Source organism: Gordionus sp. m RMFG-2023, chromosome 2 (assembly GCF_954871325.1).
Source record: "Gordionus sp. m RMFG-2023 chromosome 2, tfGorSpeb1-WG-v2, whole genome shotgun sequence".
NCBI lineage: Eukaryota > Metazoa > Nematomorpha > Gordioida > Chordodea > Parachordodidae > Gordionus > Gordionus sp. m RMFG-2023.
The window spans coordinates 38998209-39022006 of record NC_088776.1 but is presented as its reverse complement, the minus strand read 5'-3'; the positions used below and the strand labels follow the sequence as shown (position 1 = coordinate 39022006).

Genomic DNA, 23798 nt, shown 5'->3' with positions numbered 1-23798 from the left:
AAAAGATACATAACTAGTTTATAAAATAAAGGTAAAATAGTTTTTAAATTTATTCACTAATTATAATAGTTTTAATTTTTAGTCAAATCACACAATTTTAATTTCTCCTTATATACTCTTTACTCTAATATAAGGTGAATAAAATAAAAAAATAATTTATAATTTAATTTTCATTCAAAAATTACATAAAGCTTATATAAAAAAAAGAAATAGTTGCTATTTATTTAAACAATTACAATATAATAACCAAATCCACTAATATTACTGGTAATTTTTTGTATAGATTATAATTATGGACCTTCAAAGTTTGATGAGAGCTTTTTTCTCTTTTAGCAAATCTTAAATTACAAAGCAAGAATTTTGGTCTATAGCAAATTATATACTATTTTGTAGCCCTAAAAATTTTCCTTAAGAAAATGCAAAAATTATATAAAAAATATTACCGCTGTCTTTGTATTTCCGATAAAACAAAAAATATTATTTTGAGAAGGGTCTAATTTGAAACGATGAAACTCATCAAATATGTTTATTACCAATCAATATATTTATATATTAAACAAAAATATTAATGGAGAAAAAAGATTTAAATTTTATTTAGCTTTTTATAATTTAGGAATAAAAAAATCAATTATAAAGGGCGTTTAAAACGATGAAACTCATCAAATATGTTTATATCAATATGTTTAAATATCTAAGTAAAAATATTAATGGAGAAAATGAGAATTTAAATTTTATTTAGCATTTATAATTTTAGGAATAAAAAAAATTAATTATATATTTTCTTTATTTGGGCTTCAAAAATACATTTTTTAAAAAATGTTTAGTATATACAATAATTTTATAAAAATATTCATGTTTATAATATATGATGCATATTTTTATTTTTAAAAAAAATACATTATAATATTCTTTAAAGATAGCGCCCTCTATAATTGATTTATTTATTCCTATTAAAAAAAAATTTAATACAATTTAAATTTGTATTTTATTTTAGCTTAAATATTTTAAAATGTTGGTAATAAAAACATTTTATGAGTTTCATCTTATTAAATGGGGCACTTTACAAAATAATTTTTTTTTTGTTTTATGAAAAATAGAGCAACACTGAAGATCTTTTAAAATAATTTTTCATTTCCTTAAGGAGAATTTTAGGGCCTACAAAATGGTATGTAGTTTAGTTACTTTAGACCTAAAATATTATGAAAATTTTGAGATTTGTTAAAAGAGGAAACGGCTATATCGAACTTTGAAGGCCCATAACTTGTGATATATTTGAGCTAGAGCAAGACTTATATAAAATATACAATCCAAACCTTCATATCAAATTTCATCCATTTCTAAAATGGTCATCCAAATCACTGGGTGATTTGTCATGGAATTACCCATATACTCTACTACATTCAAATAAAATAGTTCAGAGACTGATTATTATAATTTTTAGTCAATACATAAACACTGAGGAAAGAAATTGTTACTATTTAAAGAATTATACAATATAAAATAACCAAATCCAACTAATATTAATGGTAATTTTTTTATATAGATTATTAAATTTTATAAATTATCTATAACTAACCACGTCATTTTAATTTGTTCTTATATACTTTACTAAGTAAATAAAATAGTTATTAATTTAAATACTAGTTAGTTATTATTTTAATTTCTTGGTCATTCAAACATACAATATTACAAAATTTAATAAATGTCGTTGGTATAATGAAAAATAATCTACATTTTTAATATAGAAGATAATTTTAAGTTATTAGATATTAAATGATTTCATATAACTGAAAAACTAACTGTAATATGCGGAATTTGTATATTATTTAAAACCTTGACCAAATTATATTTTACACAGTGGCGAGTGGGGGTGTGTAATTGCTACCTCTGCAGGTCTCTGCATTATTGCTTGATAACCTTACCCTACGTTTATATATGGCTAGGTTAGATTAATTATTTTGTTTAATTTTATCTAAATTAAATATGTGCCAAAATTTTTTAAAAATGCTTAATTTTTTATGGATATTTTTATATTTAGTTTCAATCAACTCAAAGGATATCCTAAACAATACAATCACAATTCGTAATTAAAACACATAAAATGATTTTTAAAAAAATATAATTTCAAAATTAATTTAAAATTGTCATTTTGATTTTACATATTATTATTCAAGCCCCCAAGATTTGAATTAATTGAGATTTATTTTTTAAATTTTAATTAATATAAGGCAAATGATACTTACAAATTTAATTAATAGATATTCATTATTATATAAATTATAAATAATTTAAATTAAGTTCAAAACTTTGGGAAAATAACATTATAAATATTAGAAAATAAGGATATTAAATTATATACTCTAAGGCTGATATTTTTTTTAATATTTATTTACCATTTAAATTTTTTTAATTATCGCTCAACCATAAATTAATCAAAAGTTAATATATTTTATTTGTATTCTCATTCATCCATATTCATACCCACTTTAATTAACTTTTTTTAAAAAATTTTGGCTCTATTTTAATATAATAATTTTTATTGACATTCCTTACACAATCGAATAGAAAGAATCATTTAATTTTATAAATAACCTATTCCGGCTTGTCCTACTATCCAGGATAATCTGAGGAAGAGCATGACACCCCATATATTTAAGATACATCGCAACTAGAATATTAAAATTATAAATTAAATAGACGGGCAAAATTATGTAATTTTCACTTTCTATTTCTTCACATTCGTTTTATATATATATTTTTTTTAATTTAAAACAAAAATTACGTACGGTACAGTACATTTAAAAAAATAATCACGATTATAAAAAATTTTCTCAGGGGACCCTAATGAAGGATTTTATTTTCGTCAATTTTTTAAGCATTCACTCTTCTCTAGGGTGATTTGTACTAGTGTTGTTAAATGGCTCGTTTTGAGTCGAATTTTAAAAACGTCAAACTCAATATTTTATCCAGAATTTTATTACGCAAGCCTGAAGATTTTGTTTGTAGAAGAAAGGTTTGGACATCTATTAGCGAAATCTCGAGGCTTAGGCAATATTTTTCTGGCTAAAATATTGAGTTAGCCGTTTTGAAAAATTGGCTACGAGCCGTTTAACAACACCAATTTGTACCCTTTTTTTAATATTTTTTTTTCTCAGTTCCTTTTTATACATATATTTTTTTAAATTCTTTTTAGCTTATTTGTTTTTTAATTTATATATTTTTAATTATATAGCGCATATAAAGAAAACTAAAAATAACAATTATTTAATGGGCCATCGTAATGGCCAGACTTTATAACTATCGCTACCTTTTAATTTCGCAAAAATTTCTATCTAATAATGTGAAGGATTTTAGGAACTCCTCACCAAAAACATCAGGAGTATTCGACAAATAGGATTTTATTACATTTGCAATCTCCAAAAAATTATTTATTTTTAAGAGTTCAGCTTAACTAATCGCAAAGGCATTTTTTTTATTGGATTCTGCTGATAAATCAACGCGCGTGTAATCCCAAGTCACTACATTTTTATTTGTTAATCCGCATTTTCCCCATTATTTGTTTAAAAAAAGTTACAATTTATTAAATTTCTATTAAGATGTTGAAAAAACAATTTCCTGTAATTTTTAATATTCCCATAAAGCTTCGATAAATTTGTTGGGAATTAATCTTACAAAAAAATAAATATAGATTAATTAATTATTCATATATTTTATATATACGAGGAATAAAATCAATAAATTATTCTCAAAAACATTTTGCGCATTCCATTTTTTTTAAAAAAATATCCCTTTTCAACGAAAAATGCATTAACAATTCGTAGTTTTTAATTAAATTAAAAACGTTAAATTATTTTACTTCCCTTTTCATTTCTTTCTTTTATAAGCATATTGATACTAGAGGTATGAACAACGGGTCGTGGAAAAACCCGATGAATCACTGCCGCGACTAGAATGTAAATGAATTTGAGATTTCGTGCCAAAACTGACTTGAAAGGGCTCTCAAAAAATTTAAAGGGCGTGAATGTAGAAGTCCCCTTCATGAATTACGAACAAAATTATTTGAAAACTAACTTTCCACATTTTATAAACATTATTTTTACCCGATGAACTATTTTATTTTTGCAAGTATAAATCAGATATTAATTAAAACAGAAAGATGTTTATTATATAGACCATAAAAGGTGGGGGAGACAGGGATCATTTATAATTTCCCGATTTGCAATTAAAAAATTTACAGGACTTAAATATACTATGCTAGCTTCATATCCAGCAGTAAAATTTAAAAAACTTCAAGTGCACGATCTCATATAGTCTGGGAGCTAGTCTATAATATCGGAGATATTACCATTTCTCCAATTCCCGGGGTAAGACAGCAATAAATCTGGGGTTAAACACTTCTAGATTATATAGAAAATCCGGACCACTTTTAATATGTAATATAGTCAATAGAGAATCTTTCATAAAAAATTTTATTTTATTTATAAAAGAACTACCTATAAAAAAAGGCTGAAAACTGTTTTTTTTGCCAATATCTTTTGATTGCAGAATTCCCAATTCTAGCAAAACATATAGTAGAGGATATATGTAAAAAGACACTTTCTGACAAAATTGAAGTTATTTAACCCAAATGGTTAAAAAGTTATTGGTGTTTGCTGTGTTACATCGATTGCCGTTGCCCACGGTCTCAGGGGCGTCATTAGCCTAAGAAAATTTTTAAAAATTATTTTCAAAATTTCCTTTTTATTTTCGTTTTTTTAGTGGCATAAAAAAATCAAATTTTTTAGGAGGTTCGAGCCCTTATGCCCTTCTAGTGACGTGCCCGGTCTCTTAGACAATTCAAAATATCGATATTTTACTAGAAAATAACTATTGTTAAAATCTCAAATTTTGAGGTGCATATATAAAGTTTGTAAAAAAAATTGATTCATTTTCTTTACATCTTTGTCTAACAACGAATGATTGTCAGCAAATTACATATGGTAATATTGTTTTAGTTATCTACAAAGCAGGGAGATTCTCAACTATTAAAAAAAACGTTAAACATAGGAGGATATTATAAAAATAAATGTGATAAGCGTGTATTTATTGCTATAATATACTTAAGTAGAAAGTATTTTTCGATATTTTTAAAATTAGTATATTAAAAACATAAGGGCCGTCGGATATATGTCAAATGACATTTACAAAAAGAAAACTTCAAAGGCATTTTTTTCAAATTTTAAATTTAGAAAAGAATATTATTATAGTTTAAAGATAAAAAATTAATACAACTTTTTAGGTTTAAGGGCATTATATGTAATTACTTTTTGAAATAAATCCAATAAAATTTCAGAGCTACAATAATATTTTTATTTTGAATAGACTATAATTTATTATGTTTTCAAAAAATAATGTTTACCAAGACACCTTTGATCCAACCAAATTTAGGGCCTTGGGAAATACCTCTTTCCTTTTCTATTGTTCTCAGAGAGCCCATGTTGTCTTCTAAATTTTCGGGCTAAAATTAAATATATAAAATAAAGAACAAATAAAAATAAATTTGTAAAACCAGATTTTCTTAATTTTTGTTTTTCATTGATATACAACTTAAATTAAAAGGAGTTTAAAAATTATTATTAGTAATGGTTGAAGGCTTCATTAAATTAATATGCTTTATATCAGTGAGGTCACTAATCTTTATTGAGTGTTAAGAAGTCTGTTTTTTCTACAAAGCATGTTTAAAAAAAATACGCAGTCGAAATTTAGTTCAGACTTGCATCATGCGTCGTCGATAATATGATAGGCCAATCTAGCGATGGGTGGAGTTGGGATGGAGAAGGGAAGGGAGGTTTGAAATATAGAGATATACTAATGTTTTAGGTAGGTGATGATTTTTGAATGATACTAATGGCCGATACCTTAATCTTTAAAAATTTGATTTATTTTAAAATTCGAATTAGAGACCTGAAAATCATTTTTTTCGACCCGAGTTCCCCGGCAGCTTGATTTTTTTTAAATTCAGACCTGACTTGGCCCGCAACCCAAATTTTTCAAAAAAAACTTATAGATAAGAAATCTTAAACTCAAAATATTTATTTCTATATTTTAATGTTATGCATTAAACTTAGATATTCTGTAATCATCTTGAATGATGTGCTATTTATTATAATTAAAATATATGATATATGAAAAATAAAAATATTTCTCAGTGGGCTTGAATTTTTTTTTGAATCTTTCTCTTTTTTTTAAAAAAAAATTTATTTTATAATTGTGATATTTGATTAGGGAAGGATAGGAAATAAATAAAATATTTATATTTTTCGGGTCAGTGTCTATATTTTATGGATGAAGCTACCGCCGGGCGGACCTGGCTGACGCGCTGGCCTAGCGAGACTTTAATAAGAATCATTCATATTTGTAAATAACGTAATATATCCATCTATGATACCATTAAAAAAATATCATATGATTTATATTAGTGATCTGCATCGGGCCTAATTTTTCAGCCCCGGCCCGAAATTTTTTTTAAAATTTTTCCGGCCCAACCCGAACCCGAAATATTTAAAGTTTTGCCGACCCGGCCCGAATTTATTAAATATATAAATTAATTTTTATAATTACTCAAAATAAATGATATATGTTATATGGCGTCTAGTTTCTATAAATAAAATTAAATGTTTTTATTTTACATTAAAAATTTCAACATAAAATTGATAAATTTAGATATATTAAAAAAAATTTCCAAACTCAACCCGACCCGGACCTAATTTTTTAAAAAAATATTAGGTCCGGCCCAGTCCGAACCCAATTTCTTTTTTAAAAAATAGGCCCGAATCCGACCCGAAGCCCGTTCTGGCAGGGCCTACTTTTGCAGATCTATAATTTATATATCCTTTCACAAATAACCGGAAAAATAAAAGGTTAAAAGTTATAAAAACTAGGGGAAAAAAATGTGAATTACAAGATTTACCATAAATTAAAACTATAAAAGCGGGGGGGGGGGGGGCAATGTGAACAAAATTAAAACGTATCGTATATTATTTTATATTTGCCCCGATAAAAACATTTTAAAGTAAATTATCTTTTTCTAATAAACCATAGTGATAAAAAAAATTTCAATAAAATTACACAATAAAAGTAATAATCGATTTTTTGTCAAATTTAACTAAATAAAGAGAAAGATAATAGCCATTTTTTATGAGTCTGTCCTTGATAAAAATGAATATTGTATTATATAGAATTTAAATGATTAATGATAGAGAAACTGTATCCGATCCGTATATCTTTATAATTTTTAATATACTTTAATAAATTTCCTATTTTTAATATTAAATAGAAGCACTATGTTTTATATCATAAAAATGAAATAAAATCACTACCATATCCATTCTTACAAAATATTTTTTCCAAATTAATTGATAATCAAGCATGTAGTTCAATGTAAAGATATTCATATTAAGAAACATTATTAAACCAGTGGCTCTAAGATTTATTTCAAGCCTCGTCAAAAAATGACTAATGTCTTCGCTTCCCAAGACTCCCTCCCCAGTTGTGAATGGAATCGGGCTTGGATAGTAATAGTTACTATTAGCCCTTTCTTCTTATTGACTAGACTTAAATAAAATAACTTGCTCGAGGGTTTAAGTAAATTCAGCTTTAGCTTATCTTCCAATTATCAAATTATTGTTCAATCAAATCTACGAAACTAAAATTTGAATCTACTCTACATTTTTACGTGTATTATTGATTTTTATAGTTACGATATGATACTAAACATAAAGGAAGCTAGGGCACTGGGGACAGAGGTATGATGGTCCAACCTAATTTATTACCAGATAGGAGTGGAAATTTAAACATATATTTTTTAAATCTGAGAATTTTTCAAAATTATAAAATATGAGTTAGTATGCTCTTAAATGGCATTTATTATTTATATTTTATTTAGATTACACATGTACAATTAATAGTAAATAAATATTCAAAAAAACTAAAACATTAATTTTTATTACATATTTCATAGGGGATTAGCAATTTTCAGAGCTATGCTTCATAGATGTTTGATTTTAGAAAATTTTAAAAACTTAAATTATAGATTGCGTTTTTGTTTTAATTTTGAAAACCTTATTATGCGGGAATTCTAAGATTTATAGAGTACCTTCTTTGTGAATCTTAGACAATCCTGCCATGACTTATTGTGTATTTTTTTTAAAATTTACAAGAAAAATGTTATATATAAAAATTAGGAATAGATGCTGCAATACGATTTGGGAATAATCAAATCTTTTCATATTAAAAAAAAGTGTCTTTCAAAATTAAAAAAATGTGCATAAATGATTTCAATATTAAAGATTTGCTAAAAATCGAGATTTTTACTATTAAGAATACTTATTAACTGAATACTTTAAATCTAGTGTAATGAGATTTATAAACCCCTATTAAGAATACTTATTAAGAATTAATATACTTTAAATCTAATGTAATAATAACAAAAAATTAATTTTATATTTAGACCTTAATTAGTGTTGTAAAACGGCTCATTTTAAGCCGATTTTTAAAAAGGGCTAACTCAATATTTTAGCTAGAATATTGCCTAAGCATTGAAATTTCACATATATAGGTCTAGGCCTTTGTGCCTTCTATGAACAAAATCTTCAGGCTTGCGTAATATTTTTATGGGTATAATATTGATTTAGCTGTTTTTAAAAATAGGCTAAAAATAACCTTAAATTTTTTTGGTAGACCATCTAACAACAGAATCAAATTACCATCGTTGGTCCAAGAAATCAAATTATTTTTTTTTAAATATTTACATTTATACTTTAAATAATTTTGGAATACATTTGGGTTTAAAAATGTGTCCTAACCTACCTCGGTCTCCCTTACATGTTTAAATGAGTGGCCCAGTATAAAAATATCAGAGACCTGGAGAGATCAAAATTTCAGATCCAGTTCAGATTTGAAAAAAATAATTCCATTTTCAAGCCGAACCTCAGATTTTTTTTTAAATATTCTGAATCATTTTTGATAAATTTTTGGCCCAGTCAAAATTTTTAAAATTTAGTTTTTTTGAATATTTTTGGCTATATTTTGGCAAAATGTTTCAAGAGAAATTGAAAATTCCTTAAGTAAACGAATATTAAATGCTTCATATGATTTTCTAACATTATAGTGCAACCTAATTGATCATGTGTTCATTTTGCAAAAGGTAAACCATACACTTCAAATGATATTTTTGCAAATTGATCATGGGTTATAAACATTTATGAAAACACAAACTGGTTTGATTTTTTTACTAAAAAATTAATTAAATCATAATATTATTGATTAATTGATATTTATTTATTTAAAAATGTGGCTAGACCAAGATTTTTGATATTAAAATATATTTAAACCCAGACCAGCCTGTAAAATCATACCATTTTTTTAGCCCATTTTGGGCCAGGTTGACATATCTCTGAACAGATATAATATAAACTTCTATTATTTTACAAAAAAAGCATGTGACAATGTTTTAGATGTTGGTGAAAATAAAAAATAATAAAGAATGATGTTTTTAATTTTGAATAAAATGAATGTTAAAAAGTATTGTAATCACTAATACTGAAAATCCTTAAAAAAAATTTTTAATATTTGCATTTTTTTACTTCAGGACCTATTTCATCTTCAAAATTAATTTTAATAAAAAATTAGATGAATATATGCATATTTTTTTATTCAAGATTGTGAAAACACATTGTAAATTTAAGAGAAAAAATAAAATAATTATTATAAATTGTAATACATTATCATAAGGAAATTCAGATTTTTGTTGGAGAATATCATTGGGATCTAGACCCTCGTGAAGTTCAGACAAGCTTGGGCGCCCCTTGAATTTATCTATTGAAAAAATATTTTTATAATGGTCCAAGCAAGGAAGGGTGTCATATGTGGAAATTTTCTTCTGATGAATTATGCTATCTAAATCACTATTTGTCATTCCATTTCTATTATTAACTGGATTGCTGTCATCACCAATAAATGCTTTATTTATGTTGCTATGGGTTACAGAGAGTATAACCTTTTCAGAATCATTTTCAGATTTATCAGTTCTTGAAAAAGGATTATTAAAAATTTTACCATAAAAATTTTTCACTTTATTCATTTTTGGTGAATCTTTATTTAATTCCAATTTCTTTTTTTCAATTGTCTTTGTGCATCTCAAGTTTGATTTAATTCTTGATGATGGAGGCCATGGTATTTCACTGATAGCTGACATATCTGACATTCCTCTATAATTTCTATATTTTTTAGAAATATTATCTACATCAGAGAATGTACTCTCTCCACCCTCACTAATATATTCACTAGAATCATCTGAATTTGGGTTTAACTGCTTTCTATTTAATTTATAGTCTAACCTTTTCAATAAATTAGAGGAATCAGTTAGAGTTAATTTGCCCTGCTTAATATGGTATTCAGGGTAATAATTACTGGGATCTGAACCTCTTGAATCATATAGCATTTGATTATCATTAAGTGATATATTTTCAAATAAGGATGACATAACTCTGTGCATATTTGAGTTTTGTTGTAGATTTTCATTAGTTTGGCTTCCTTGCATAAATAATTTTGGATTTAAGTGAATATCATGCATTTTTGAATAAATATTTCTCTCAGTTTGAGTACTTTTATAATTTTTATTAAATTTGTCTATGTTTTCTTCAATTTTATCCACATGAAATCGTGAATTTATATTAGGTATTGAAATATCGGATTCTTTACCAACTAGAATGTGTGAAGTTGTAATTAGGTTAGGTGGCAGATAATTAATATTTTGGTTTTGTCTACATGTTTTATAATCATTACTACTCATTTTGTTTTGTTATAATTGTAAATAAATATTCATTTTCTAAGAAAATATTATAATTAATAGTTCATTTTCTATAAGGAAAAATTGTGATTAAAAAAAATTATTTAAATTTTGCGGGGTTTAAATTTTTTTTTTCATATAGGTTGTCTCATATGTGTAAAACATATGTTTTTTATTATTTATTTTTATAAATATTCTAATAACATATATTTATAAGAAATTAAATTAAATACTTAAAAAATAATTTACTTTGACTAAGTTAAGTTTTATCAAATTTAAATAATAATTAATAGATATGCTTTATAATGAACTCTATTAAATATCTATCGAAGATATTTAAATTGATATTCTATCACTAGCTATTATAATCTCAGGGGACTTAACAAAATTTTTTTTATGCCTACCATACCCTATATTCCCTCTACTGCCCGATCTTCAGCAGGATTTTATATTAATATATTATACTTTTTTTAATCGAAAATTGCCAATGACATATAATAATACCTAGACTGACGATTCATTCATTAAAAGTGTACATCAATACAAATCAGCTAGAGACGCCATCTTGGTTACTGTAATAAATATTAAAATTTTAAACGAGAGCCTAATTTTATATTATATCTGATGCAAACTTTATTAAAGAATTGCCTGATCATCGAGATAATAAGAAAGTAAGTTATCAATTTAATATTAGTTTTTAACATGAAAATAATTATTATAAAGGTTACCAAAATGGCGGGTCCAGCTGATTTGCTTTTAACGACGCTTAAAAATGCATTTTAATGAATGAATCGTCAGTCTAGGTATTATTATATGTCATTGGCAAAATCTGAATAATTAATTTTTAGCAACCTACATTGAAAAAGGGCCATGAAATATAACATTGTGTTACAATTTTAGACAATGTTTTATAAAATGGAATAATTTTAAAAAAATTTTAAGCCTTACCAAATAAATAATTCTTGAAGAAGAGAATATTGTCGTAAATGTTAGATTGAATTTGCATAAAGATTTCTGTTGGATTTTGTTGTACTTTATATGTAATTTGCATAAAGAATTCTTGTGGATTTATTGTTATAACGCGTGATAAAAAGATTATATTTGAATAGTTATGATTAGTTATAAGAAAATTGAAAAGAGTATAAAAAGGCAAAATTTTTACGATACAAACAATCTTTGATTTTTTTAAAATTATTAATTTTTTTAATTATATTTTATTTTATTTTATGTTCTTTTTTTATGATTTTTACTATTATAATTTTGAATAAAGACTTATAGTTGATTTTATGATTTCGTGATTCCTAATTATTATTAAATTCCTTTTTATATATATATTTGTTTCTATTTTTATATTTAGGTTTTGATGCACAATGACAAACTTGTCGTTGTGACAATGGTGTTGGAGAGCGGAGGAGACCGGCCCTTTACAACTTTCATTCTAATGCAAATCACGCATTGTGACCGGTGGGACAACAAGGAGATGTGTCAAACTGTATTCTAATATAAAAAAAAAAATTCCAGAAGAACGTAAGAAAAATATGTAAATAAAGATGAAAAGGAAAAATTATGTTGTTAAGATTATGTTTAGTAGGAATATAAAATCTAAAATTAAAGACAAAGGTAACATTCTTAGTAGAAAGATATAATTGTGTTTAGTTATTTAAAGGTGATAATTAGGAATTTTATATTTAGAAGTTACTGGTAAACTAAAAACCATTGGAATTTTGAAACTAATAAAGACTATGATATTTTAGATTTTAGAATTATTATCAAGTGATCACTAGAAATAACTTTGACAAAGAAATAGAAACATAAATTGCGAAAGTTAATATTTAACTAATAGGTTGCTGAGATATAATAATTAAAAAATTCGGTGAATAAGATTAGAATATAACTTTATTGTTAGGAAATAGTTGATTAAATTCTTATTGAAGATTTACATTTAACTTTTATTTTAAGGGCTGCGAGAGATAAAACAGCCTCAAGGATTAATGTGAATTAGTATATTAGGTTGTAGATTAACCAAAAAATCTTCATAGAGAGAATCGGCTTTTCGTCATTAGAAAATTTATGCCGCAATCGAGCTCAATTTGAGATCGGATTTTTATTTTGAATCATGAATAAGATTTAAGAAGAATCATACAATATTATTCTAATAATACAAAAGGAAAAACAAGCTTTAGAAATATACATATCAGTTTTCAACAACGGTTGTGCGAAAAATTATAATGATTAGATTTCATAAGTTCTTCAAAGACGTGGGGTGAAAACCATAGTGATTAGAATTAAGAGGTTGTTCATAAACGTAAGTATGAAAACTTTTATGATTAGATGTCATTGATTTCTCAACAACGTATGTATGAAAAGAGATTTATATATTTCAGCAGTTTTTTTTAAAGACTTGAGTGTCAAAGAGTACATGAGGAAATAAATACACAATGATAATTGTTTTAGGTTTTGATATATATTTTAGAATAGGATTTTTAGATATAAATTTAGTATAGACATGGCTGAAAAGAAGATGAGGATCAATAGCTAAAGGATGAGTACAAGTAAATTTTTCAATGAAAATATGGGTCTAGGCTTCATTAAGGGGAGAGGGGTGATAGAATTTGATATATTTATATAATTTATTATATTTTGCTACGTATTATAAATTTAAGATTTAGTATAATTTACGCCATTTATTAAAGGCAGAATTAGTTTAGAGGAGATAAATGTAGACATTAGGATAAGGTTGGTATAATTATATATTTTATTAGTATATTTGTATTAGGTAGTTTATATTTGAGAATAAATATAAGAAAGTGATAAAATATTTCAGAAGTTATTTAAATAGATTATTTTGGTAGAAGTAGATTAGATGTGATTACCCGATATCTCAGCAGTAGACTGTCGTAGAAGACCCGGAAGTCTGAAAGATAGATACGATTACAAGAATTAGAGGCAACAACCAATCAATTACAAGAGAAAGGGAAAAACAAGCAAATTGATAGAAAGTAGGGTCAAGACGTTATGCTGCAATCGTTAATCGCTGACCAATAATAGCCAATTATTACCGAGACTTTAGTCTTGATAGGAAACAAGCTACGATAAATTGTAAAAAAGATTAAGACAGACTAGCAAAAAAACAAGAGAGGAAAAGAAACTGGATGTCATCGATAATCGTTATCAATCGTGGATAGTGGAAAACAGGCGTGTATCAAGTTCGTCAGTGGCTTACAGCGATAAAAAGCTGATCGTTTTACAGGGTGACAAGCGACAGATAGAATTCAAAAATTTCAAGCGACAGCAGCCTTCGTTAGAACTTAGAAGACAGCAAAAATTAAGAAGAATAAGTCGAGATCGAAAGAAGATTGATCATTCGCAGAATGTTGGGTCTAATTTAAGTAGGGAGGTGTTTTAAATGTTAGATTGAATTTGCATAAAGATTTCTGTTGGATTTTGTTGTACTTTATATGTAATTTGCATAAAGAATTCTTGTGGATTTATTGTTATAACGCGTGATAAAAAGATTATATGAAAAGAGTATAAAAAGGCAAAATTTTTACGATACAAACAATCTTTGATTTTTTTTAAATTATTAATTTTTTTAATTATATTTTATTTTATTTTATGTTCTTTTTTTATGATTATTACTATTATAATTTTGAATAATGACTTAAAGTTGATTTTATGATTTCGTGATTCCTAATTCTTATTAAATTCCTTTTTATATATATATTTATTTCTATTTTTATATTTAGGTTTTGATGCACAATGACAAACTTGTCGTTGTGACAAATATAAACTACTAGTCCAAATCATAAAACTATATCTCTTAGATGAAGCTAATAAATAATAAGTAATCGAAAAAATTATTGTGAGATATTAAATTTCTAAAAGATTCTCTTCCTAATGATATATAAACGACTAGACAGTTGGCCATTGTTGCTCAGCTAATTTATGCAATCAAATTCTCTCAGCAGCAAGAGTAATAATTTTAAATAACATAGACAACCTAATAATAGATATTGGTTAATTTACAGTCAAAGCCATGCAAACTTCAGTGTTTATTATGTTAGGTAAATTAATAAAATAAAACACTAAAAATCTCTTGAATAAATAATTATGCAAATATATTGTGGCCATGATTTATTTACACAGTAAGGATGATATTAGAAATAATTATTTAGTAACTAAAAAATAAGGGCCAGAGTCAATTAAGATTTTATATATTATTGTCGCACTACCCTAGTTGGTATATTATGTCCTAAAATAATTTTATTGTGTAATAATATCAAAAATATACACGCATTAAGAATTTAAATCAAAACTGTTTTTCAAAGAAGAAAAAAATAGCTTTCCTAAAACATGTTAAAAAAAATGAAGATAATATATCTAATATGGATTAAATCCATTATGGGATAAATAAAAGGGTATGATAGTCATTATCTTAAGGTATTACCTATAAAATTTGTATTTTGTTTATTTTTCATTTGAATAGGCACTACCAAATATATTTATAATATATATTTAAAAATCGTGATTTTTGAAAAGCCTCTGTGGACTAGTCGGCAAGAACGTTGCTTACCTATCCGTTGGTTATGGATTCAATTCTAACAATGATCATATTTGTCATGAATGAGGTGGCAAGACGTATTTGATAATTTTTGAAAATACGTATTTGCGTGTATAATAATAATTAAATTTTGCAGGATCATTATGAAACTGTATTTTAATATTTTGCTTTATTTTATTTTTAGATATAGGAATTAAATTTGGCAAGATCATTGTGAAATTGTATTTTAATTTTTGTTGATATTCTATTTTTAAATAATAATTAAATTTTGCAGGATCATTATAAAATTGTAAAAAAAATTAGAAAATAAAATTTTGTCTCCATTTTTAGTTATTTTCGTTTTGCTGATCGAGTATTAAGCGGTCACAACGGCAATAGTTGGTGCCGTGACCAATTCATAAAAAGGAAATAAGGTAAACACCAATTGTTTTATAAATATATTTGGCGGTATTTTGTAGAACAGGGTGATTTTTAAAAGTTATAATTTAACGGGATTTTGAATAAAATTGTGTGGAACACGGTGGTTGTTGATTGTTATAGTGAAACACGAGTCCGTCAAGCGAAGAGTGTAAAAGGCTATCCGGTGTGAAAATAAGGGTGTACGAAAATCCGAAAATTTACTAAAAAGGTAGAGTACACGGAAGTGCTGCCCAAGTTTTTGCCTATATAAATCTATTAGACGAAAATCCAAAAAAGTTTATTAGAAGGCAAGTTACACGGAGGTGCTGCCCAAATTTTTGTAATTGATATTTTTTTTGATTATAAAATTGTAAAAAAAAATTAGAAAATAAAATTTTGTATCCATTTTTAGTTATTTTGGTTTTGCTGATCGTTTTTTTTATTCTAACTTGGTGGTTCTGTCCTTGGGGGAATGATATATAGGAGGCCGGACTCTACCACGTGATTTTATAATATGTGCTATTATTACATTTTAATAAATTTGATAAGTATTTAGCTAATTTGGTTGGTATTTAGAAAATTGCTATACGTTGACTTGATAGTGACCAATAAAATGATGATTAATTTTTGATAATATTTTTTTATTCAATGAATGCAAATTATGGCTTATATTTATATTTTTTATTATTGCACAGCGTTAATTTCATTTTGACTTAATATGCCCATTCAAATGTTTTTATATTTTGAGGCGTCAATTTAAAATATAAACTATTAACTTAATTGACCAAGTGTATATATAACTGTATTTATGATATTATAAGATATATATTATTGAAGAAAAAGAAAATATTAACTTAATTTTATCTTATCGACGATACTTTTAAAAATGTTATTCAAACAAATAAATCTTTGTCTTAAAAACATTAATTTTTAATTTATATAAAAGAATTCTGATTAGATAAATAGTTAGCAATAAATTATACATTCTCTTTAATATAAGCCTGGAACAAATACGAAATATATTTATATTAGTTTATATGAAATATATTTTTATTTGATTATATAAAATAAAAATATAATAAATTACTTGTATTGTATATACCTTAATATAAAAGCATGGTAATAATTTATACCAAACAATTATAAGTAATTTATTTATAAAAAGTAAGTAGACATATAGTTGATTTTACTCTATTATATAGAATTAGTTTATACTAGGTAAAATTCCACTTTTACAGACATATTTGACAGTTAGAGAATATATTACAGTTAATATTTTAACAAATTATACTAATCAATGCTCTTGATAATAAATGTAGCAACAATTTGCATTCAATTATTTAACGCCATCTATTTATTTTATTAATCTTCATATTATTCATCCCACAATGTTTTTAAAAGATATTTTTTGATGTCCTTATCAATATTTTATAGTTTTCTGTAAAATATATAATTCGCTATATTGGTAAAAACTACTTGATTTTCATGTGATAATTGATAAAATTAGATATACTGTAAATTTTACATTCTTTCTTTCAAATTATTGTTTAAGATATATATATATACATTTTTGAGGGTCAGGGAGTGGGAAGGGGACTAAGGGGGATTATTTTTATTAGCTTAAAATGATATTCATAACAAGTGATAAATTTCTGAAGGGGGGGGGGTTCCCCTTGCCCCTCCCCCCTGGCTACGTAAATGGTATCAAATAAGGGGTAATTAAAATATTTTTTTATTGTAATAATAATAATCACTCATAGAGGGCGGGTTTATATCTTGTGGGTTCGGGAATATTTTTATCAGCATAAAATATCGATATGGATATCAAATGAAATCTAATTTATTTATCTTTAGATTGAAAGTATTCATTTTTTGTGAGGGGTATGACTTTGTCTGAAAAGTAAATAGAGTGGAGGGAGTGGGGGGGGGGGTAAAAAATAATTTTATTATGATATAGGTATCAATAAAAGGTAATTAAAATATTTTTTTATTCAAAGAATGCAAATTGTGGTTTATATTTATATTTTTTTATTATTGTACGTTAATTTCATTTTGACTTTATATGTTCATTCAAATGTTTTTAAATTTTGAGGCGTCAATTTAAAATATAAACTATTAATTTAATTGACCAAGTGTATATATGACTGTATTTATGATATATTATTGAAGAAAAAGAAAATATTAACTTAAATTTTATATTAACGACGATACTTTTAAATATGTTATTTAAACAAATAAATCTTTGTCTTAAAAACATTAATTTTTAATTTATATAAAAGAATTCTGATTAGATAAATTGTTAGCAATAAATTATACATTCTCAATCAATACTACCGCTTACCAAGTTCTTATATTATCAATCACTACTACCGACTACATCCATCATGGTTGAGGATAGAAATTATATCAAAGTCAAAGTTCTACTAAAAACATTGGGCCTGAAATTTAGCGGAAAATATCATAGAGGGCGGATCTAGATCTTGGGGGTCAGGAATATTTTTATCAACACAAAATATCTATATGGGTATCAAATAAAAGCTAATTTAAATATCTTTAGATTGAGAGTATAATCTTAACTTTTTTATTTCCTTTTATAATAAAGAAAAAGTTGAAAGAAATTTTTGTTTGTAGTATTTTTATCATTAATCATTTACTTAACAAATAACAGATATCTTCCAATATAATGAATATTATATTAGATGAAAGAAAATGTAAATAAATTACTCATGACATTAACATTATTGAAAAATGAAATATTTTAAAATGGAGAAGGAGAAAGAGAGAGATAAGAAAAAAGGAAGCATTTTATAGTGTTGTTAAAAGCTACTTTTAAAAATAGTGCGCTTTACAGCTATTTTACACAAAAGTAGCGCGCTATCGCTATTTTTCAAAAATGTAGCACACTGTATTATGGCCAGTTGAAATATAGCATGTTTAGACTGGGTCAGAAAATCATTCACATAAACTCATCTAACTCAAAAACAATTATAGATGCTCTAATTTTTTTCTAAGATTAAGTATTGAATACATTGATATTAAATTTGTTTAATATTTTACCTTTAAATGTTTCCTCAAGTTGAAGCTACTAGTCTTGTTTGATGATAAAACCTCCGTCACATCTTACAGAAATATTTATACTCTGTGTTAATTATTTTTATAGAGGTTAAAATATTTTGTGAATTTAGGAAAAGGAAATTTCATATCATCATTATTTTCAATGGATATTACTTTGTCGATATGATCTGTACAGAAATTATTTTCATTATCAGCCTCTACTGCCCACATTTAAAAAATATATTTAAAATGCATATTTATAAATGTAAATTTAAAATAAAATAAAAAGATTATGATTTTAGAATTAATTATATAATTATTACATAAATTTTTTATATTTATTTAGTAACAAGCTAAAGCTATCTCTCTTTTTATAAAAAAAGTAGCACGCTAAAGCTATAGATACTAAAAAAAATATATATGGAATAATGCGCTAAATTAAGAACACTGCAAATTATATATTTCACCTCCAGATCTAGTCATACTTATCAAGACAAAAAATGAATACTTTCAATCTAAAGATATTTAAATTAGATTTATTAGATACCCATATCGATATTTTGTGTTGATAAAAAATTCCTAACCCACCAAGACCTAGACTCGCCCTCTATGAGGGAATTACAATAAAAAATATTTTAATTACCTTTTATTTGATACCCATATCAAAAAAAAATATTTGTTACACCCCCTCCCCCATCCACTCCCCAGACCAAGTCATACCCATCAAGACCAAGAATGAAGATTTTCAGTCAAAAGATAATAAAATTAGCTATTATTTGATACCCATATCAATATTTTATTATAAAAATATTCCTGACTCCCCTCCCAGATCTAGACTCACCCATTAAGGGGTAGAGATTGACTTCTAGTTGATAGATCTTTTAATTAGCTATCGATTGATACCCTATATTAGACATATCTTATTTCATAAGGACAAAAAAACAACATTTAAAATGAATAAATAACAATTAAATTAAAAAGAAATAAAACGAAACGAAACGAAACGCGCGTAAAACGCCTTTTAAAATAAGATTCCTCTTTATCACGATTAAAACGTGATAATACAGTATTATCATTCATTAACTTAAAACAATTTTTTACTTATACCTTTAAAACCCGTGATGATCCCGGATAGTTCAGATCCCTTTAAAAATTACAACATATATATATTGGGTAAAACTAAGTTATTATCCACTTCTATTCTAACTCAAAAATTTTGAAAGTGTTGAGTGGTGTGGAGCACTCCAATTATAGACCGAAGATATATAAAATCTTTAATTTACACTTTTTATAAAAAAATAATTATATAATAAACTTAACTTCAATATAAAAAAAATTTTATTTTTAAAATTATTATATTCTTAAAAAAAATTTCTAAGTAAATAACTAAAAAATAATAATTAATAAACAACTTCAAAAATATAAAAAAAACGCATCATGAGACTTTGCCATTTTTCATCACAAATTATAAATTTACAGCATAATTTCTTTTTATTATTTATATGTGCATGACGTTTAATCTTTATTTTTTGTCCATATTTAATTATAATATCTATTAAATAAAATTTTACTTTTTTATTTTACCCTTATATTTAAAAATAATAATAATAATATTATTACTCGTTTCACTTCAATGTAATTGGAAATTATGTGTGGGATTTGTTAATAAAAAACACTATACATAGTTAAAAGAAAGTAAAATAAAAATTATATATTTAAATAGATTCTGGCCGAGCCGGTAAATTTTTTTTAAAAAAAGTTCGGGTTCGGGCCGAAAAACATCTTAATCAAAAGACCACAAATTTAAACAAATATTTAAATTGTAAGAAAATGAGATTAAAAGCTTTATTAATTTAGAATGTATAAAATTTAATTTAAGATTAGAAAATGAGATTTATTTTTTCTTACTTATCATTTATCCGAGCCCTAGGTGTAATCCATAGGTGCTGAACCCCGGGTCTGGACCCCTGGTGTGAACTCCGAGTCTGAACCCCGGGTCGGCCTGAGCACATAAAGAGGTATTAAATTTTACGACCAAGCTAATTAACAACATTCAATGGCGGTTGGCATTATGGACAATATGGATAATTTATATTATCAGCAGATAAAAGATTTGATACAAAAAAAAGTTGAAAAAAACAAAATTATACGCATTTTTGAACTGTTCGATTCAAAACCTTACAGACTTGAGTCTTCCAGAGAATATCTGGATAAGGTTGTGGTTCGGAACTAAATTCGGAATTAATATCGGTTCAATTCATGATAAATTGTCGTAATGAAAAACTTAAAGCAAGATTGATAAAGGAAAATACGACAGATCTTACTATTATTGATGATATTGTGTTCAAATTTCAATCGATGGAAATAATTGATAATAAAACCTGTGCAGAGAAAGATTCATGGAGAAGAGATGATGGAGCGAAATGGCAAGGCAATTATGGATGGATAGAAAACAAATATGCTTTTAAGGGTAAGGATAACAACACAACATCAAAAGCAAGTGATTTTACAGATACCGTATGATCTGAGACTACGAAAAAAGATTAATTTTATGAATAATTTTATCATTGTTATGCAACTAAATAATCTCAATTTTTCATTTATGATAGATATTGGTTCTCCGGTGACATCCTTGCTAATCAAAGATTTTGAAAAGCTTGCGAATTATGAAAAGTTGAGTTGAAAAGTTGTAAAAAATTATATATATTTTTTATATACATATATCAATAACCTAAATATCTCCTATTTCTTTTTCCCTACTTATTCTTCACTACTATCATTGAGTGGATCCCAACTTATCCACGAAAGGCGTAAGCCCTCTTAAATTAAACGGGCCCTGGGTAAATTACTGTCTTTCAGTGAATCCCAACTTATCCACGAGAGGTACCGTAAGCGCTCTTAAATTAAACTAGCCCTGACAGTAGGGTAAATTACTGCTAAACTGTAGATGCAAATCCACTGCACTGAATACGCCCTCTTTTGGGTGGTGGAAGCCACTTAATTGTGTGTTTCCCCAGTGAATGACAAGGCAAGACAAGAAAAGTTGTTCGATAAAATTGTTCTCATATGGAGGTTCTCCTATCACAGTCATTGTGCAAGTCAGTAATTGTAAGGTTAAATATTTTAATACGATTTTTATGATTTGGAAGAGGAGGGACCACCTTTATTTAGTCAAGATTGGATGCCATAATTAAATTCAACTTTGATACAAACTTTATTAATAAGCAAGAGTTAGGAGATAGGTTAAATTTTTTAACCTTTAACAATCCGTGTAAAAATAAGGATAATTTTTATAAAGGAAATATGTTTTTTCAGTCAATATTTACGGATGAAGGTTGTGCTGAAAATAGTTTTGATATTAATAAATTAATTAAAAGGTTTGATTATGTTTTTTATAGTAAAATAGGTAAAGTTATAAATTTAAAAATAGATACTTTGTTAAAGGATGATTTTAAGCCAAGATTTTTAAAGGCCAGGAGAGTACCTTTTGAATTAGAATAAGAGTTAGAAAACACACTAGAGCAATGGCGTCAACAGGGCATAATAACTCCTGTCAGATTTTCTCAATGGGCTACAGCATTAGTTTTGATTAAAAATAAAGATAATGCTTTGAGGGTTTGTATTGACTTTAGAGTCACCGTAAATCCATAGTTAGAAAGGTTTGAACCTTTGCCAAGGATAAGTGACATAATTGCTAAGGTCGGAAATGGAAAGTTTTTTTCGAAAATAGATTTTTCCTCGGCTTATTTACAAATTCCTGTTTCTAAAGAAACTTCCAAATTTTTGACGGTGTCAACCTACAAAAGGACTTTTTCAATTTAATAGATTACCTTTTGGACTGACAGTGTCAACAGCTTATTTCCATTCCAAATGACCATGGACGAATTTGCTGATATTAATGGGATCATTTATTATTTAGATGACTTATTAATTTTTGGTAAGGATACGGTGGATCATTTTAAAAAATTGAAAACCGTTTTTGAAAGAATGATGGAATTTGGTTTGATTGGAAATATCAAAAAGAGTGAATTTTGCAAAGATAACACATAGTATTTGGGTTACTTGAAAAATGATAAAGGAATACAGCCAATAAAAGAAAAAATTGATCCTAAGCATGACTGAACTTCATGGTTGGGAATGATGAATTGTCATTCGAGGTTTATAGAAGGTTTTTCAAATTGGCATCTAATTTATATGATATGCTTAAAAAGGGTAAAAATTTCTATTGGGGAATTATTGAAAGAGCTAGTTTTTGTGAGATTAGAAAAGATTGTGCAATGCACCTTTTTTAGCATATAATGATAGAAGTAAGAAGTTGTTTATTTCAATTGATGCTTTAAATAAGGGCATGGGAGCAGTTTTGTTTCATGTTGAGGATGGTCATGAGAGACCTATTGATTCATATCGAAAGTATCGGCATGTGCTGGAAAAAAATTCTATTATTGAGAAAGAAGGATTGTGATTGTTTTGGCAGTTAAAAAATGGAGAGAATGTGTAGTTGGTAGGACATTTGAAATTTTACGAATCTTAAACCTCTTGTTAATTTGTTTGAAATAGATCCGGTTAAACTTTATAATAAGTCACCAAGGCTACAAAAATGGGCTTTTTGTTAAGCGGATCTGATTTTGACATTAATTATAGGAGGGGCAAAGATCAAATAATTGCTGATGGTTTTCGATTAATCAAGGAAGATGTAATGTGTTTTTTTAATGTTGATAATGATATTAATGATCGATCAAAGAATTATTAGTAAAAAGAGAGACATTGGTAGATTCAGAGCTGATCAAAGATAAACAATTTGTTTTAAATGAAGGTGGAGTACACAAATTAAAATATTTAAAGCACTGGTAAAGTTGTTGAATAGAATATTAAAGATGATTGTATTTTTAAAGGAAAACAAATTATTATTCCTAAACCAAGGAAAAATATTCTCAATGTGCTTCATGAAGGGCATAT

At 26.0% G+C, this 23798-nt stretch overlaps 1 protein-coding gene across 1 annotated transcript in view; it reads right to left on the bottom strand.

Moving 5' to 3' along the window:
- Nucleotides 1–10921, bottom strand: part of LOC135923194 (solute carrier family 12 member 1-like) — a 55794-nt gene extending 44873 nt beyond the window's left edge. Inside the window, exons 1-3 of the mRNA XM_065457809.1 lie at nucleotides 9761–10921; nucleotides 5399–5497; nucleotides 2593–2668 (exon numbers count right to left, since the gene is read on the bottom strand). Coding sequence (XP_065313881.1) covers nucleotides 2593–2668; nucleotides 5399–5497; nucleotides 9761–10831 — 1246 coding nt within the window. The 5' untranslated portion in view covers nucleotides 10832–10921. The remainder of the gene's footprint in view (nucleotides 1–2592; nucleotides 2669–5398; nucleotides 5498–9760) is intronic.
- Nucleotides 10922–23798: the final 12877 nt, after the last annotated feature.